The sequence below is a fragment of the Typopeltis vanoorti genome, chromosome 9 (genome assembly GCF_054136105.1).
Source record: "Typopeltis vanoorti isolate ZY-2024b chromosome 9, IOZ_Tvanoo_1.0, whole genome shotgun sequence".
Lineage (NCBI taxonomy): Eukaryota > Metazoa > Arthropoda > Arachnida > Uropygi > Thelyphonidae > Typopeltis > Typopeltis vanoorti.
In genome coordinates, this window is record NC_143557.1 from 97,534,119 (window position 1) to 97,555,373 (window position 21,255).

The window sequence follows — 21,255 nt, forward strand, 5'->3', positions numbered from 1 at the left end:
TTGGGTCATAAATCCATTTCTTTCTGATGCCACCTCTGTTCATCCAAATTTATGTGAAGAATTTATTGACTAAAAAAATGATTTTGAAGCTCAAATAAAATTTGGATATGAAAGATTCTGCACCAACATGCAATGCAAATATCCTTAGCTTTGGCAAGAAATAAAATTACTGCTCATTGCTTTTCCTTCTTCATACTTGGTCGAAAAATAATTAAGTCGTGTTGCAATTATTAGCTAAGCAGCGAAATAGATTGCAAATAAGTGAAGGAGGAGACTTGAGACTTCGTTTGTAGAACATTGAGCCTTATATTGAAAAATTAGCAGGATCTCATCAGAGTCAGGGTAGCCATTAATGATTAGATTATTAAATGCAGTAAGTTTACATCTTTTTTGAATAAAAATTAATTTGTATCAAAGTAATTTATTTTTAATTAACTATCAGTCCAAATATGTTGATGGTAATTTAGGTTTGCTTAATAATATATTATAATTATCTTATTGCGTCATTAATCTAATTTAAAATTGACCAGGGAGCGCCAAGCAAAAAAAAAAAAAAAAAAAAGGTTAAGAATAATTGATTTACAGGATGATTGATTTTGTTCTCTTTGTGGCAACTGCAGAGGTGTAGTCCTAAAAGAAATAGTGCCAGGGCTCTACTTTAGAAACAATAATCCAGAGCACGAAGTGCGGCATTATTATTATTATTATTATTGTGATATGCGACGGCCATATGGTAGAGAGACTGTCTCGTTTTCTGAAACGAAAATGACAAGAGTGCAAGCTGATTTTTTGACCGAAAGCTGGAAATACATTAGAAGTCTCAGTAATTTATTAAAATGAATTTAAAAAATTTGATAGTTTAAAAAAATACCAGGGCGTCGCCCTGGCTCGACTACACCCCTGGGCAACTGCTATATAGCAACTTTGTGATAATTATTATATGCAACCACTAACTTAAATTCCCAATTACAGGCTTAATGATCAGTTACCCCTTCCCTATGTTTGCTTACTAATCGTTATTGTAATAGGCACATGTTTAAATTTATTCACAGAAAAAGTTCGCACGTTTTTTTCATTACATCATTTGAAATGTAACATTCAAACTAACTCGGAAGTTCAAATGGTTTTCTGTGATAGAGATCAATGACTTATATTGAAACTTATTCATAAAGTAACAAGTACAAATACAGTCAATTAGATACAGTAGCGAAGAGTACACAGAGGTCACCAAGAGGCTGTTCACAGGATGATCAAAGTACAAAGTACATTTATAGTAAGCCGGAACGCTAATAGATAACGTTCGACATATTCAGTCAACAAAAAAATTGCCTTGTATACAGCTAGATAGAAAACAATACATCTCCAAAATTCTTGGTATGACTTTTCAAATATATGGAAATCTTTTAAAAAATATCATAATAAAACCGAAATAAAGATCTTCAATAGAATGTTAAGGCCGTATTATTATATAGATCAGCGACATGGAATTGACAAAATAATTGAAACACTGAGATATTTAGTAATAGTCTTTGTGTTGGGTGCATTGAAAAAACTTGTGGTAGCGCTAAATGTTGTTGTTTTTTTTTTTGTTTACACTGAAGTTCTCTGCAAATGCATTACTGATTGTACTGAGTGATACTTCCTATTAAAAAATCGTAAAATTGTTCAATTTTTGAAATGACAAATCGTTAGTCCGAGTTTAGCTGGATCATCAGTGACAAAAACCCACATTATTAAGTGTATCGAAGGCGACAGTTTCTAAAGTTGTGTTTGCATACACAGAGTATTGCAAGACAACATAATCGAAGAGAAACAGTGGGCGAAAACCAAAAATGACAGAAACAGGTCTTAGGACATTGAGAAGGATTATTTCCAAAAATCACAGAACTCCTGTAACACAGGTAATAGTAGAACTGAATATCCATCTTGCAGAATCTTTTTCCACAAAAACTGTCTGCCGTGAGTTTCATAAATCCAATATTTATGGTAGAGGTGCAATTGATAAACCTCCGATTACTGAAAAGGCTGCTTAAATGCATAACCGAAGGTGTCACAACCGTCATACCTGGAAATCACAAAACTAGAAACGGGTAATATGGTCATATGAGTCGACCTTCACTCTGTTTCCTACATCAGGATGAGTTTAAGTTTGGAGAACACCCAAGGAAGCTTACAATCCAGAATGTGTGGTTCCAACAGTAAAGCACTGAGATAGTTCTGTTATGGTCTAGGCAGCAATATTATTGTATTCTGTTGGTTCTATTATTACTCTTAATGGCAGAATTACTACAAGTGATTATTGGGACATTTTGGGTAACGAAGTGCATCCCATGATCCAAACGTTATTTCTAAACAACAATGCTCCATTTGCACAGCTAGGACTGTTCCGTTGTGGTTTGAAGCGGATAAAGATGAACTGTAACATCTTTCCTGGCTAGTGCAATCACCAGATTTGAACATTATTGAACCACTCTGGTCAGATTTGGAGACTAGAATGAGATATAACAAATTCCCACCTCCAACATCCAGAAACTATTTAAAACTTATTTGAGTCCATTCCAAGAAGAATTAATTTAGGCTGTATACTTGAAGGCAAAAAGTGTTCCAACACCGTATTAATAAAGAAATACGAATGTATAACAAGTGTTTTCATTATTTTGTCCAACTGCTACATGCTGTTGTTCCAAATTTGCTATCAGATCAGCATTCATTGGTGGGCAGTCTTGGGAGTTAATCCTTTAGTTAATATTGAGTGGAATGACAATGGCTTTTTTTGTTGTGTGTTCACAGGTGAGCTTGTTTGCCTAGTCCATGAAGGATAAACTCATGGTTCCTGCAGTGAAAAAGGAATTGGCATTTTCGTCAACTAGATATTATTACGTGACACCTGTAAGGACTCATCGAGGGAGGGGTACTCTGCAACTCTCTGTCTCCACCATTTAACACTTTCATTGCCAAGCTGAAAATTGGAATTTCGTGTGGTGGCCAAATTTTTTTTAATTTTTTTATTTAGTTAGCGACGTCCACGCGATAACGCGTGATCGGCCGTTTGGTGAGAACTCGCATCACGCGATATCGTTCATTGTCAAGCTGAAAATTGGAATTTCGTGTGGTGGCCAATTTTTTAAAATTTTTTATTCAGTTAACGACGTCCACGCGATAACGCGTGATCGGCCGTTTGGTGAGAACGCGCATCACGCGATATCGCTTGATTGGCAATGAACATGTTAATCCACCAACTACACAGAACCACTACTACCATCATTAACCGGGATTTCCAGCAGCATATTATATTAATGGGATTATGCTACAGAAACTGATGAGGCTAGAGATCTTGGCATAATAGTGGTATTACAAGTAGTCTTGGTATTACAAAGATTATATCAGGTTTACATAGGATTTAGATTATGAAGACAGATTGTGGCTATGTGGATTATAGACCTTGGTTAATAGGAGAAAGAGGGTGATATGATAGAGACTCTATAAACTTCTGAGTGGGTGTTATAGAATATCATCTAATAAAATTTTTGTTATATGGAAGGTGGGGAAAGAACACGGGGGGGGTATTCACGGAAGTTGTTTGTTTACAGTCAAGAAAGGGTAAGAGCTAGGTTTTTTTTCTCACAGGGAAGTGAGTGGAATAGTTTCCTTTAGGGGTAGTGAGTGCTTGTAATGTGAATGAATTTAAGGGAAGGTACGACAGCTGGTTTGAGTGATGTATAGTCTCTCTCAATGAGCCCTTGACTTCCTGGAGGGAGGTCTTAGATAATAATAATAACTACCCACAACGGCATCTACTGCCCACCACCACTACTAATTTAGACAGTTTAGCCTTATTCAAAAAATTCCTCTAATTACTGACCAGATTGAAATTAGTTGGGAAATAAAACTAGGCTCCAGTGTCACAGACAGCACTATAATCCAAATGTTTTTATAAATGAATAAATAAAATAAATTTGCTAACACCTTTTCACCAAAAAGAGTAGGCAAGACCATTTAGCCCACACTTGAAGACTTGTGGGCAACTAACCTCCACCCTTAGCCATTCACAGAATAGATGCCACAGACTATTAGTGGCTTTATTGACGCCTAGGGAGGAGAGTACGGCTGTCAATTATTGCTATCTTGTGGTCTCTTTAACCCTAATACTATATGCTATTGTCTGAAATCACATTAGTCCTATGGTTGAATTTCTAAGGTTTACAGTATGATTAACCTTAGATTCCTGCAGAAAACCTTGCTTGCCCCTGGCAGAATTCACCTGAATGGGAATCAGTCAAACAAAGGCGTAGAAAAAGTTCCTTTAGTCCTTAGCCCATTCTAAGTTCAACTTCAATCACACTTAGAATGGTCTTTCCTCAACCAGCCTAATGCTATGGATGGAAATACCATTTCCACTGTGTTATCTGTGGCTAATAGTTTTATAAAATGGAATTAGTAGGGTACCACAAAGAAGTCCTAAGACTCATTGTGGGTGGCCCTATACTCAGGATTTGAAAAATTTTGTGCTGGCTCACCAGTCAGTGTCAGCCTGGGAGTACTCCATCTGTGGTTGCTTAATATATAGTCATGTGTTCAATCCCTTATCTGGTCAGTTGTAAGCTTTTGTTTTAAAACTATTGCTGATTTTTACTCTTTATAAGCACCAGCGTTGAAGCAAACATTTAACTACCTGTATATTTTATATACACACAGGCTGATGTGTTTATGAGTCTGTGAATCAAAAATTCATGCATTTTATACATAATACAAAACCATTTATTTTTATTATTTTTAATTATATATTTTTCACTTCTACAGCCTATGTTTTTAATTGCTTTTCCAGAAAAAAATAATAATTTCTTCTTTACTTTCATAAAGAAATGTTGAAAAAATGTTTATAAAGAAACATTCCGTATCTTAAAAACTCTCAATAAAAATAAAAAGTAATATAAAATATAATAAAAACCTTAGATCTACACATATAACAACATCAGTGTGGTTCATAATTTGGATTTGCTTAGAAACATAGCCAGATGGGCAGAGCCTGTGATGTTATATGACAAAGTGCCAACTCAGAAAACAATAAAAAAATATTTATGTTAGAATCAGTATAAAGAAATATTTTGGGAAAATAAATACTTCTTTCTCAACTTTTAATATCTACTATCAATAGTTATATCCTGCACATTTCATCACTGGTTAAGAAATGAACTAATTGCCACTATCAGTATCTATTTTAGGTTACAGCATCACAATTCATCAGTTTCTCACTATAGAACTGAGTGCTCTCTAAAGACAAAATGATGTGTGCAGAGGCTTTTCGTTGTTCTTATTCCAATACAACAAAATCAGTGATAATTGACAAAATGCATTTGTAATGAACAGCATTCCTCCATAGATGCAATAAGTTAGGTATACATACAAACTACTTAATTAATGACATAAAACAGAATCAGCATTTTGTAAATAAATTTCCCTCAATGAGTCTAAGGACTCCTTGGAGTCGCCCATAGTAATAATAATAATAATTATTATTATTATAAATAAACTGAACCTTCATCTGCATTGTTTAGTCATCAACTAAAAATTCTCACTTTTCACGGATGAGCAGCCAAGCATATTTTCAAGCTCTGCAATACTAACCTGCATGCATATCACACATTTACTTAATTCTTCTCTCCTCAATGTACTGGTTGGCAGAACAGGTATTTTCTTGTCTGTAGATAGAGCCTCCATAGTTCAGTCAGTATAGATGAAGCCCCTTTGGTCAGAGAGACCTCAATTCGATTCCCATCCATGATGTGAGGAACCTTTATTGTCTTTTTTGACTAAAGGTGAGTTAGCCAGTCTTATATCATGGTAGAGGGGTTTTTATTCCTGGAAACTCGGGTTTTTCGTCCCTCGGAACAGGCAAACTGGTCAGGAGAACACACGCAATTGATAGACAACAAAATACATTATAACCAATAGCGTCATGTTGGTTTCATAAGATGGTGCTGTACTATCCATATACTATCAATAAATAAGACTCATGGCCGCTATATCATTATGTGCTAATTCAGCATTTCCCAAACTATGTTCCGCGGAACTCCAGTGTTCCACGGAAAGTGAATAAGTGTTCCGTTTAAAAATTACCAAAATTAATATGAGACTGAAATGGTTTTAAATGCTGTGACAAGTTTTCAAAGATGTTTGAAAATCATGCGCGCCTCACTTTGCATGTGGGTTGTGCTATTAAGGCCAGCGCGCACTGGCCTTGACTCAGCCGTCCACAGTTGTCGACACCTCCGAGAATGAGTGAAATATAGAGATATCTATTCTAGGAAATGTGCGGTCACCAGCAATGTCAGTGTGATGCGCTGTGGCCTGGCATGCCTGTAGTGTGCGCTGTTGCATTTTTGCGATGCGATGCAGCCTGCTGTAGTGATAGTGTGTGCTTAGCTTTACATTGAATAGGAGACTGATGGTACTCGACTGTAAGGTGTTCTGTTAAAATTTCAGGATTTGTGAAGTGTTCCATTGTAGGACAAGTTTGAGAAACGCTGCACTAATTAATAATTAATTGTCCGTAGATATGTGTGTGTTCATGGGGCTGATCTGCTTGTTGGTGGAATGAAAAATCTGACTCCCTGTAAGGGGAAAAAAAAAATACACCTTCATGGTTAACTCACTCACAGTTGAACAGCCCTGATAAAAGTTCTTTGTGTCCTAGATGGCATTCAATCCGAAGTCCTTCCAGCCAAAGGGTCTGTGACTGAGCTATGGAGGCTTATTTACTGAAAATGCTCTTCCATCAGACAACTCAAGTTCTTTCATTCACAAACTGCCAAGTGAAAAATTAGGTCTCACATCTTTGCTAACCACATCCTTGCTCAGTTTTCAGGAATCATCCATATTTTCTCTGTATCTCCCTGTTTTTCCTTCTACAATGTGCTTAAAAAATCGACTATATCTGTTCTATAAAATACCTTTTCACTTTCATCCAAAACACCTCATTCACTATCTCCTACATACACATCAGTAAGCCTCTGAATATTCTCTTAAAACTCCTATATATCATTAATGTAAAAACTGACCAGTATTGATTGAAGCACAAAGCCCCGTAGCATACAACTGGTCAGTTTAATTAATGGAAAAGTTGTTTTGGTATACAGGAGGATTTACAAATTTCATTTAATGAATAACATTCTCAGAAATAGGTCCATTTTATTAAACAAAATATTTAATTTTAATATTAACAAATTTCAATACTCTTATATATAATGAGTATGAATAAGTCAATAATGAAAATATTTGCAAAATCAGTAGACTTATTAGCATGTTATACTATATATACTATATACTAAGTTTACTAAAATTTTTATTCTAAGGCAAAATAAAGTTGAACTGAATGTAAAGCAGTATGTTTATTAGGTTCATTCATTATTTTTTTTTTCTTTCTCAGGAGAAGTGGAAAGTAATGGTATATACTGAAAATTAGCCAGCTCAAGATGGCTAATAGTGAGCTGGCTACTGTTGGATATCATCAGAATGGATTCAACATTGCTATGGATAGCTTTTTAGCTAATCAATATCTAATGAAATATGGCAATGCATTTCTTGGAACAAATTCCAACAGTTTTGGTGTAGGAACACAGAATGGAAATCACTACATTCCATATTCGAATTCTACAATGGTGCCACCCACTGAATTCTCAAGCAAGCAGATGTCAGTAGCTCCTTCCTTTTCACTTCCATCCACAACACCTCATTCACTACCTCCTACAAATTCTAATCATCCTTTGATGACTACAGTGCCTACTACTACTGCTCCAAATACAACCGTCACCCCAACAACTGGTTTAGCAAAAGGAACTTGGATACTTGGAAGACAAAAACTCAGTTGGGACAATTCGACTGTTGCCAGCTATAATCCTGATACTAAAATGTTTCGTTGTGTGGTATGCAATGCTGTTGGTTTCTTGTCACGTATTGCTGAACACTACCTCGGAACTCACACAAATGCTAAAGTGTTTCAGTGTCTTCATTGTCCATATAGCAGTACATGGTCTCGTTGTGTGAGAATGCATATGGCCAAACACCATGGGGTCCCAAATGCACCACCATCACTTTGGAAAGGACAGCCATTGCTGGAAGAAATTTTCCAGTTGCTAACCAACTTGAAGAACAGTGTTGATAACCAAGGTCGTGACAGATTAGATCCTGAACAGTTGCAAAAACGTTTTGTTTGCCCAAAATGTCCATATACAACAGACAGAAAAGATCTCTATTTAAGACATGAAAACATCCACAGAGAAGAAAAACCATATCACTGTTATGCATGCTTTAAAATGTTTAACAGAGCTGACCATGTAAAGAAACATTTTCTTCGAATTCACAGGGGCCAACCATATGATATAAGCCTGATTAGGAGGTTTCCATCCAAAAACACATGTTCAAATTCATGGCAGGCACCTAAGATTGAACCAGGAACTCTTCCAGTAAATTCTCTCAAGACAAACAACACAACTAATGCAGGAAGTACAAATGAAACAGAGTTATCATCTAGGTCAAAGAAAGTGGCAAAAGAACCAAAGATTTTCATCTGTCCTTATTGTTCATGGGAAGGAGTTGATGGATGGTGTTTGAGACGCCATATGAATACCCACATTAAACCTTACAGTTGTCCTTTTTGTGACTACAAGTCAGCACGTCCAGAGCGGCTCTTTACCCATGTGTTTAAGGTGCATAAGAAGTTAACATGTACAAAGTGTGTGTTTGTGGCTGATGATGAAAAGGCATTCCAATCTCATATGAAAGAAAACCAGTAAGTAATTTGATCTTTGATATTTAAAAAGTTCTATTAAAAATGTCATCTCCTACTAAAAAATATTCGCATTAAAATTCTGGCTAATGCAATTGTGTTTTATTTCTCCTCCTTGATATTTTCTTTCTTAAAGGAAAACCATGAGTTTGAATTATATCTCAAATACAAAGAACACTAGGGTTTAAGTTTAAGGTGAATTAGCCAGACTTGTGTGACAGTTCCCTATCCCTTTCCCCAGAAGCACTAACTGGTTGCTTACAGAAATTCAGGGGTTTTGCCATAAAACACAGAATTAACAGATATAATATACTGATCTCCGAGCATCAGTGACGATCCTAGTTAAACATAAATACATAAAACCAGTTTTGTTGAGTAGTCAAATCACCAATTTAATTTCGACAAGATAAATATATAAATATTTATTCCCCATCCACAGTAGTATACTGAAGATTAAATTAGCATAAAATAGCAAAGCTTAGTAAAAATGTAGTTAAATGAGTATTTTCCTGGCTGTATGGACATTCCACAGGCAATGGGGGGGGGGGGAGATGCATCTATGTCAGCAACAACTTTGATTACAAAAAATGCAAAACCCTGGCATTTATTCATGAATGTTATTTAAAGTAAAGAGATTGCCACCATTCCTTACTGCTACTCGGCAGTAAGGAATGATGGTGGATTCAGCTGCAGTCGCAAGTGGCATATCGCCAAGTCCTCCGCCATTTAAGAACTCTATTATAAGCAATATCATAAGGGACTTTGTGGCATGCAGTACTTGCAGTATGTATGCCTCTCAGGAATTGGATATGTGGCTTGCAAAAGAGAGCGCATAGCGCATGTACACAAAATGCAGGCAGTGGGAGGAAATAAGTGTATTCGAAATATCACTATCTGACCTTGTTGCTCCAGGAATGGGGAATGAATGTAGGAAGACAAGTAGTGTGATAGGAGAGAATGAAAAATATATATATATATGAATGAGAAAATAATAGTTGATAGTGTGGAAGGTGTGAGTGACTGTGTAAGTTTAGGAGATGGTTTTGTTTGGGAGAGTGAATTAAGATTAAGAGTGACTGACCTGCAGAGGGAGATAGATGAGCTGAAAGAGGAGTTGGAATGTCTTGTGAATGAGAGCAGAAGTATGAAAGATAAGATTAGGAGAATGGAAGAAATAAATGCAAGCTGAATCAAAGTAGGAGAGAGAGAGAATTTTGGGAGCGTTAGAAGAGGAGAGAAAGGAAACACTAGAAGAGAGGGAATGAGTGAGAGGTATAGGGGTGCTAGAAGAGGAGAGAATGGAAACAGTAGAAGAGAGGGAATGAGAGAGTGGTATAGGAATGCTAGAAGACGAGAGGATGGAAACAGTAGGAGACACGGAATGAGAGAGGGATATGGAAGTGCTAGAAGTGGAGAAAATGGAAAAAGTAGGAGAGAGGGAATGAGAGAGATGTATGGGAGTGCTAGAAGAGGGGAGAATGGGAATGCTAGAAGAGAGAGGTATGGGAATGCTAGAAGAGAGAGAGAATAGCAGTAGAGGAGAGGGAATGAGAGAGACCTATAGGAATGAAAGAAGAGAAGAGAATGGAAACAATAGGAGAGAGGGAATGGTAAGAGGTATAATGTATGGCGACTCAATGATCCATGGTGTTCAAGATAGGATGCATGAGGAGTGTTTGCTAGGAGGAACAATAGAAAGGGTGGCTATGGCAATTAAGAGAGGTGAAAGGGTGGATGAGATGATTGTGATGGTAGGAACAAATGACTTGAGTAGTAATGTAAGTCGGGCAGCGAGAGATATGAGATTTTTGCTTGAGGCTGTACGGAAGAAGACAGAGAGAGGAAAAATAGTGTGCGTGTTGCCTAGGTATGATAATGATGAGCTGAGCAGAAGAGCGGTGATATTAAATGGCATAATAGCGAGAATGTGTGACAAGAGAGGACTGGTATATGTGGATGCTTGGAGCGCGTTTGAGGAAAGAGAGGAATTGTATGCGAGAGACTGCTTACATTTGAATGAGGAAGGACATAGGCATCTGGAGAGATTGCTGTTCTGAACGAGTCAGTGTGTCCCAGAGAGGATGATAGCAGGGGTGGCCTCTTGTGGGAATGGATACTTGGGAGAAGGGAGACAACATCAGTGGAGTTTAGAAGGGATAATGCTGGGTATAGAAACAATGGCATTTATATGCTTTATACTAATGCCAGGAGTATCCGGAATAAGGGAGAGGAATTGGTGGCGCAGATAGCATCAGCCTGGCCAAAAGTTATTGGGATCACTGAGACCTGGTTGACAGAAGGGAATATAATAACAGGAATAGAAGTCGCTGGGTACAGCATTTTTCGTCAGGATAGGAGGGGAAAGCGTGGTGGTGGGGTACTGCTTATGATAAGTGATGACCTATGTCCTCTAAGAGTGGAGGCTTTGGAAGGAAGAGAGACAAATGATTTTGAGAGCATATGGTGTGAGGTAGAGGTAAGCAGGACAGGATATTTAGCGGGGTGTTGCTACAGATTCAGGAGCACAGAGGATGGGGACCAGGAGATGTTTAGAGAGTTAAGTTTGGCAAGTGCAAGAAGAATGATTGTTATGGGAGATTTTAGCTACAGTAGTATAAATTGGAAAGAGGAAAATGCATGTAGCTATAGGGAAATGGAATTTCTAGAATTCTTGAGGGACAAATGTCTTAGAAAACATGTAACAGAGGGAACAAGAGGTTCAAGAGTTTTGGATTTGGTTATAGCATCAGAAGAGTTGATAATAACTGAGATGACATCTCTCCCACCAGTTGGAGAGAGTGACCATATGGTTTTGACTTGGAAAATGAATAGACATGCAGGAGTATCAAAGAGACGGGAACTTATATGGAATTATAATGCAGGTGATTATAATAGTCTTAGACGTCAACTTCGGGAAGTTTCATGGAGGGAGGAATTGGAAGGCTGGGATATCATTAGTGCATGAGAAATTGTGAAAGAATATTTGTTAGCAGCAATGGTAAGTTGTATACCACGAGTGAAGAAGAGGCCACAATTTGGAGTAAAGTGGATGACAAACAATATTATACAGGAATTGCATGTGAAAAAGAGGCTATGGAAGAGATATAAGGAGACAGGTGAAGAAAATATGCATGAAAAATATAAGACACAAGCCAGAAGAGTGACTAGTGTGGTAAGGAAAGCGAAACTGGAATATGAGAGGAGATTGGCCCTAAGATCCAAAGAAAATCCTAGGGAATTTTTTAGCTATGTGGCCAGTAGGAGGAGAAACGACTGTGGAAGAATGATATTGTGGGATAAAAATGGGAATAGAGCGACTGATGAAGAGGACATAGTGGAATTGTTCAACGAACACTTTATTGGAGTATTTCATCCTAGAGGAGTCGGTTTTAATGCTAGAGGGATAGGGCTGGTTCGAGGTTTAAAGGTACAGGAGGAGAATGTGTTTCAGATACTGAGTACTCTGGATGTCAGTAAAGGTTTAGGATTGAATGGTATTTCACCACAAGTTTTGAGAGAATATGCTAGGGAACTGACAGTGCCTCTAACCTGGCTTTTCATTGAAAGTCTGGATGCGGGAAAGGTGCCCAGGGAATGGAAGGAAGGTAAGATAGTGCCATTGCATAAGGGTGGTAACAGACTGGAAGTGTCTAATTATAGGCCAGTCTGTGTGTGTCATCAGTAGTTGTTAAGATCTTGGAGAAAGTAGTGAGAGACTGTATACAGCATTGGGCAGATGAGGGTAATGCTATCTGTGAGAGTCAACATCGATTTGTGAAAGGGCGCTCTTGTTTTAGCAATATGCCAGCCTTTTATAATAAAGTTACAAGAACATTAGATATGGGAAAGGCATATACTGCAATTTTCTTAGACTTAGCGAAGGCATTTGACAGGGTGCCACATGATAAGCTGATATTTAAGTTGCAGCACATGGGTCTGGATGTCAGATTGATCAACTGGATTCAGGATTGGCTATCTGATAGGTATCAGAGAGTTGTGTATGGTGGAGCAGTTTCAAGGAGGCAGAGAATTACAAGTGGGGTCCCACAGGGCTCAGTACTAGGACCTATATTGTTTAACCTTTATATCAATGACATTGCAAGGGGATATTCAGTTGTTTGCGGATGATGCGAAGCTGGGAAGGATTATTAGTAATAGTGCAGATGTGGTAGCCCTGCAAGAGGATTTGAATAAGCTAGATAGATGGGCAAATGAATGGGGGTGTCGGTTTAATGCAGCAAAATGTAAGGTCTTGAGGTTTGGGAAACATCGATGGGATGCTGCATACTCTATGGGAGGAGTTATACTGGAGGAAGTAGGGCAGACAAGAGATCTGGGGTTGATGATTGATAGAAACCTGAAATTTAGGGGACATATTGCAAAGGTGGTGAAGGTAACACAGAGGATTGCTGCAATTATGAGAAGGACACTGACCTGCAGAGATAAAAGGGTTATCATTCCGTTGTATAAGTCTCTGATTTGACCACACTTAGACTATTGTTCTCAGATTTAGTCCCCAGTATTTGAAGGGGATAAATTAACTGTGGAAAGGATACAAAGACGGATGACAAAGATGGTTTCAGGACTGTACAAGGATAGTTATGAGGATCGACTGAGGGAATATGGACTGCAGAGTTTGGTGGATAGAAGAAGGAGAGGTGAGATGATTGAGACTTTTAAACTGTTGAGAGGTGGTTACAGGGTTGACACTGGGGAGTTCTTTCGCTTGGTTGAACAGCAGGAAGGAGTGATGACAAGAGGCCATCCCTGGAAGTTACGAAAGGAAACTGTGAGCAAGAGGGTGAGGAGTGGTTTCTTTGCATGGAGGGTGGTTGAACTGTGGAATGCATTGCCTGATGGAGTGGTGAGAGTGAGAAGAGTCAATGAATTTAAGGAGTGGTATGATAGACTTTGTGTTTCTTAAGGGTTTGAATACATTCTTGTATCATAATGTGTTATATCAAATTCCTACCATGTATTAAAGTGCATGGTAGGAATTTGTATTTTAGGTAATTTTATAGAGTTCAGACTGCTGCCATCTTAGTTGGCGTAATGCAGCTGTTGGCAACCTTTTCAGACTCGCGGACCACATTCAACTTTTATTTTTAATGATCAGGCCCCAAGTGTTTAATTAAGCGAAAATAGTGAGTGAAAAAAATACTTACTTTATCAATTTTTATTATATCAATCTTAAAAAAGCACAAATATTTAAAGTACGAGATATAAAACTAGAATTTAAATGAAACTTAATGAAAAATTATTATCACCTAAAAACAAAGTAGTATAGTTTATGCATCACAATATGTGTATCTCCCTGCTTTTTAGTAAGCATCAATAAAATTTTTGGACATTTTTTAACGACAATGCGTTCTTTAATGTGTGCCAAAATCTCGGTTGCCGTCCGATGAAGTCGCCTTTGTTATCACTACTCATGATGGCTCACAAGGTTGACTCGTGCCAAGTTGCAAGGCGATATCATGAAGCATAGGTATAAAATTATTTTAAATTTATTATTCATAATATAAAATGTATTATTTAAATAATTCAACATATGGGCCACATGCCATGTAAGTATGGTCAACCTTTTATGGGCAGCCAAAAATGCACTTTTGGGCTGCCAGTTGCCGACCCCCTGGCCTAATGTATTCTGGTGGAAGGTTGAAATAATAATAATCAACAATATTGTCAGTGGCTACTGTAACAATAGTCACTGACTATTGTTACAAGGATTAATAATGCTAAAATTCAAACTACTTTAACTTTTGTTCTCTGTCATCAAACTGTCAGTTTTTCTTGACAGAGGTATTTAACAGGATATGAGCCTTCGTAGCTCAGTCGGTATAGATGAAGCCCTTTGGTCAGAAAGACCTGGGTTTGATTCTTGTCAGTGATGTGAGGAACCTTTATCTGGGTCTCTTTGTTGAAAGGTGAGTTAGCTGGTCTCATACAGAGGTAGGGTTTTTTGATGAAAGGTGAGTTAGCCAGTCTCATACAGAGGTAGGTTTTTTTTTTTTTTCACCTGGAAACTCGGGTTTTTCATCCCCCAGAACAGGCAAACCGGCCCCGTGAACATGCATCTACAGACAAAGGACACACCTGTAGGCATAGTGCTAATCATTATCCTCGAGTTACAGTTGTGATTGTGAAGTCCAAGAATACTTGGAAAGGTTGTGAGTGCTTAAGTGCCTGTTAGGACCACTGATAGGATAAGATTTAACAGGATATTGCCTGCAAAAATCAGAATACTTTAAATGTTGTAAAAAATGCTCTTCCACCCCCACACCCCAAAAAAAGTATTATTTTTATCTCCACTACAGAGTGCATTGCTTGACTGATTTTGACCAAATTGAATATTATTATTATTATTACAGCAAGCTCAATAGAGTGGACAGACTCATCATGAAAAACTCACTTAACTGGCAACATGTCTATAAAATAGAAGCTTCTACTCATTACACTCTGGAATTCACAACACATCTTGGCAATGCATTCAATGCATTCAACTCATCTGCCACTTCCTATGTAATAAAACTTGCTACTTTTTACATCTTTCTTCACAACATCTTTATACAACTTCCTATGATGGCTTCTCATTTCTCCCTCTCAACTTCCACTCTTTTTGTAATCCTCTCAGTATTAACTTCTCTGCATAACCAACATTCCAATATCCTGAAATTAGCTTAGTCATTCATCTCTGGACCTTCCACATGTTTTTGCATCACAATGGAAATTAGGAGATTAAATGGGGACAAAATAGTCCTGTGTAGTCTGACCAATGCTTGATACAGTGGCACCATCACCTCCTTATTCTTGTTTGTCAACATACTACTTATCACAGACGCAATATGATGTGCAGGCTTTGCAACACTTGTAGTGTGCCGCTGAACTTGAGTTACACTGTCAGTCATCACTCCAGATCTCATCCACCTCCTGAAGCACAGTTCTAACATTAAAGTAAACTGTACTCTCTCCAGAGTGCAGCATCTTGTATAATTAATGAATCTATAATCCCACTAAGCTAAAAGTCTAATCCACTCTTCCTGAAGAGAATTAATATCAGCAACACCTCTTATAATTCTCAACTTTGCATCATCAGCAAACAACATCGAAGATCCACATTCAATCTATATGAAATATCATTAACAAATAAGTTAAACAGCAAGGGCCCAAGAACAGATCTCGGGGCACACCACTGGTTACTCTCCTTTTTGAGACACTGCTCCATCACACAAAGCTTGCTAGTATTTTTCAGACAGCTGGTACCCAATCTGTTAACCCATTCTCTGTAGCGTTCACACCAACTATCAAGAAGTAACCTATCAAATGCCTTTGCAAAGTCCAAGAATATCATTGTACAGGGTGTTCGGGATAAATTTGACATATTTATAATTAATTATATTTTTCCGTAAGTTACATGTATTAACACACACTTCTCTTCATTTAAAAGTTTGGACCCTTCTTCATTCATATACAAGATGTCAGAAAGGATGGATAGCTGGAACCCACCTGAATCATGGAAGAGAATAACTTGTATCATGATGATTCGTGCCCGCCATCAAAATAAGGATATTACGACTGCTGCCCAATGCTCCCTGAATACAGTAAAAACAATCAGGCATGAACTAGAGACTTGCAATGGTGACTACGAGGATGTAGCAAGAAGAAAGATCCCTAGCAGACGATCTGATTGCGTTCGTACAGCAGAATTCCTCGCAAATCTGCAGGAACAGGTGTTGAAGAACCCTGGCATTGGAATTCGGGCTTTGTTCGTGGAGTTGCTAACTGTAGTCAAGCCCTGGATAACAAGGGTAGCCAATGGTAGGCCGTATGTATGGCAGCAGGATTCGGCCCCTTGCCACACCTCTGGGAAAAGTCAAAAATGGTTGTCTGAAAATTTCTACGACTTCACCAGTCCAAATGTTTGGCCTCCAAACTCCCCAGACCTTAACCCCATGGATTATTTTGTATGGGGCGCAGTTGAAAAAGACACCAATCGCACTTCCAGTAATACAAAAGCCCAGTTAATGGATAAAATTAAAACAGTTTTTGCGGCCCTTCCCAGGGAGACTGTAGCATCAGCTTGTTCGAGGTTCCGAAGCAGAATTGAAGCTGTGATCGATGCTAATGGTGGTTATTTTGAGTAAATCTTGTTGATAGTATTGTAATTAACTCTGCCTGTAATGTTTTTTTGTCAATTCATTAAATTTAATAGATACAAAGAAGATTTTCTTTTTCCTTACGAAACTGTCAAATTTATCCCGAACACCCTGTATATGAATCTCTCTTATCTATCCAACATATTCATTACCTTATCATAGAATGCAAACAGACTGCTAAAACATGACCTGCCCTTCACACATCCATGCAGACTATCACAGAGATTCATGCATCCATCAATCTATCCTGTATTCTTTTCCTAACCAATTTCTCCAATAAACTGACCACAACTGTAGACATAGACTGGTTTATAACTGGAAATTTCTATCGTAGAATTCTGCTCGTTGAGCGTTTTGCCTTCTTTCCACTCTTTATGAATGAACCTTTTCCACTGCAAGACTTTCGTTAAATAACTAGGTCAAGGACATTGCTAATTCTTTGACATGTTCCTTAAAAATAAGTGGTGATATGTCAACCATTCCCACAGCCTTAACATCCCCAATCAGACACACCTTTGATTCTTTCACCTCTAATTCCTCAGTTATTTCTTCCATTCTGCATGTTGTGCACCATCATTAACAGCAGAGTGACATATACTGATAAAGTGTTAATTAAATAATTCCATTGGATCCTTTGCTATAGAATTTAATAAGGTTAGTTTAATCCTTTATCCAAGTGTGAACAAACAAAGTCTGCGCCTGAAAGTATCTTCAGGACTGGGGTAAGGTAGTACAACACCGGGCAACTCGTTGCAAAGGTGGAGAAAGTTCTCATCACACCCATCTTAGTATCTCCCATAATGCAAAGCACATCATCTCCTTGCGGATATGTGTAATGCCATGCATTAAGGCAAGGGCCACTACCCATACTGGTTTCGACCTTTATTGAGGTCTCGTCAGTGGGAGCCAGGCCCAGTAGTGGAGACACCAAGGCAGAAGCAATGAGAGGTTATCCAACCTATAGGAGTTGCCAAAGGGTGTACAACCTTATTATTAAATTACTCTGGATTCAGAGAAAGATGTTGAGAGTTTATTTTTCACTTGGTTAGACTATAATAAGTTTAGTTTAATCCTTTATCCAAGTGTGAGCAAACAAAGTTTGTGCCTGAAAGTATGCTCACACCTGGATAAAGGATTTAAACTAAACTTATTATAGTCTAACCAAGTGAAAAAAAAAACGAAAAACCCTCTACCTCCGTATGAAACCAGCTAACTCACCTTTAGTTGAAAGAGATCAAATAAAGATTCCTGATCATGGACAGGAAGTGTACCCAAGTCTTTCTGACCAAAGGGCTTCATCTATACTGACTGAGCTACGGGGGCTCTATAATAAAATGTATACAACAGTTTTAATAAAAATTTGTCTAGAAAATATAAAAAAGTTTATATAGCAGTATATATCTTAACAACAGATGTAGTGAAAAATGTAAATTTCATTAAATAACTTAGCTTATCTGCATACTAGATAATGTCTGCATGGTTAGCCTACTGGCTTTGTACTTTGCAACCATATAACTGGGGAAGGAGTGTCCCAGGTTCGATTCCCATTGAAGATGTGAGGAATTTGAGGATCTTCCTCGGCCTAGCCAAGTTAGCTGGTCTTGGGCGTGAGCAGTAGGGTTTTTTCCACTAGTTTATCTGGCATTTTTCATCCTGCAAGCAGGCAAATCGGCCCCGTGAACATATGCTACTACAGCCAAAAATATATCCCCCTCCCCCAGCAGCAGGCTAGGTGACAGGTCGGTTGGGAGTGGTACTAACAAGAAGTTGCATCTAAGTAACACGCGGACCCTGCATAGGAAACAGGAATAATGTGTAGTGAAAGAAGATCTGCATACTAGATAAAAATGCTGAATGTTGCAAATTTCTAAATGCACCTCATCTGCATAACTCACTGTTAAACAAAGGTGCTAATATGCTGTGTACTGCTGCATACATACTGTTCAAAAAAAACAAAAAAACTGATTATACCATTTGTGTTTGGGCATTGTGACTCATTCAGTGTCACATATTCAGCTCCCTTATTTCTGATACTCTTTGCATTAGGATACAAACATAACATTCCTGGTTTCTTTTAGGCCACCCAATCAACATTATCCTTCCTTAATGTAGCTGCTAGAATAAGTACACTTCTTCTTTCACTCTGACCACTCTCATATGCTTGTTGCTTGTTTTGATCACCATTAAATATCACTCTCATTCATCCCATTATGCTTTCCAGCACTTTGTGCTGCCATAATCATTTCTCTTCCTTGTATTCTTCCCTATCCTTTCCCAATCTTCTCAATTTCTCTCTGATCCTTAGACACTAATTTTATCATGACTCTGTGTAATTTTAGCAAACAACATTTGCTCCAAATGTTCAACACTAAACCCATTCATATACAATCCATCAATTTTAAACCATTCCAACCTTCTTTCAACTCAATTCATGCATTCATAAATTCCATATTCTTTGCCTTACACAATTCATCATCTTGCCATTCATTATCTCTGCTCTTGTTCTCAGCAACTCACTATTATTCTGGGTAACAAGCTAATTACTTTTCCAACAATTCTTTATTCCTTCATCTCTTGCAACAGCTTCCTCTGATCCATTTTGACATTCTTTTGCTCACTATCCAAGTCATTTGGGCTCACAACCATGACTAATTCCAATGTCCATTTCTTCTGTCCATGCTGAGCATCAGATATTTTTCTCAATGTGCCACCTGTAAAATGCCTTATGTATTTTGTTTTATGTATCACACATCTAATGATCAAATCTTTATATAACACCACCCTGTTATCCTTTGTTGCTTCTTCTTGCTAACTTCCTCCTCCTCATTCATATCAGTCAACTGCTTCTTTAGATATTAAATTTCTTCCTCTATGTGTTTCATTTTACTCTTCATTTTCTTCAACTCTTGCTTAAGCTCATTCACTTAATGTCTGTTATTATTTTTACTAGCACGTCCATCCATTTTCTGACTACTTTTGGTGATGCTATTCTTATTTTTGGAATGATTAGTCTATCATCGCACTTCTTAACACATACATACAGTTTTAACACATACATAACAAATGTTATAGTTGTATCCACTGTAAAAAATCTGGAGAAAAATTCACTGATCTCTGAGTTGAATTTTCTGCACTGCTGATGTGCGCTTCCTTATTTTGCAATACCATTTTTGAACTGTCAACTGCTACAGGAAAGAAAACGTGAACAACCCAAACTAACAAAATTAAGATACTAACACCACAGGACAATGCCTATATCCAGTCTGACTATTACAAAAAAATAAAAAATAAAAATAAATAAAATAATGATATATAACTGTTTCTGACATTGTTGAAGGTTCTATGAAATATTTAGCTCAATCAAACTAAAGCAAAGAGGCAATTTTAGGTGGGAGATGAATTTCATTGCCTGATATGTGAGACCACTACCAAGTTCACTGGATTATGTAAAAAAATTAACAAAAAAAAAAAAAAACTTCAAATTAATAAAAAAAATAGGAAAAATCCTTAACCTGCTTTTGACCAATTTCAATTTGACTAATTATCCATTTGGTAATGGTTAAGGAACCGATTTGCAGTTGAATGGGATGGCAAACCTGTGGTACTTGATGCTGAACCAAGTACACTTCACATAACATACAACAGCCATCTCCCCCCCCCACCCTTCTTCTTTCATCTTGCTTCTTCCTTCCAGTGCAGATAGAGTATTCAAGGACTAGGAGTGCAGCTTTCTTGTTTTACTAAAACTCTTCCTTTTTAATGTAGTATAATATCTGCATACTTTCCAAAGTATATGCCTTACCTGAGTGGGCTGACATTTGATGCTTGGCCAGCAAGGAAGGATTAGCCAACAACCCCTGAAATGATTAAAATAGGTATAGATGCAGTAAAGCTCAAGGCCATAAAGGGAATGTGACTATCTCTCAAACATATATACAGTATAAGATCAGATTTAAACTTCTCAGAGAGCCCACCCTTGATAAGAAATTTCAGAAATCTCTACCATTGAACTGAAAACAAAATCTAATAACAGGATAGTGCATATCATTATTATTATATGATGGCCTGGTTGATCGAGTGGTTAGCATATCTGCTCTCCAGCCAAAAGGCTGCGGGTTTGAATCCCGCCATAGCATGGATGTTTGTGATTGTCTGTGAAAATACTAGTGGTGGTTGTGGGCAATAGATGGTAGCTGGTGGATTGGATTGATTGATGGAGGTGTCATGAAATAATAGTAATAATTATTGCATATGGGGTACATACTATCATACCTTTCTTTGAATGCACTGGCTGGAAAAGCACTCATAACAGAT

General features: G+C 37.7%; 1 protein-coding gene across 5 annotated transcripts in view; it reads left to right on the forward strand.

The window, feature by feature from the left end:
• LOC150103284 (uncharacterized) overlaps positions 1-21,255 on the forward strand; it is a 162,990-nt gene that overhangs the window by 84,572 nt on the left and 57,163 nt on the right. For all 5 annotated transcript variants that reach the window (XM_090397891.1, XM_090397892.1, XM_090397893.1 and 2 more), the window contains one exon: positions 7,427-8,788. In XM_090397891.1, the coding sequence (XP_090254017.1) occupies positions 7,473-8,788 (1,316 nt within the window). In that variant the 5' untranslated portion in view covers positions 7,427-7,472. The remainder of the gene's footprint in view (positions 1-7,426; positions 8,789-21,255) is intronic.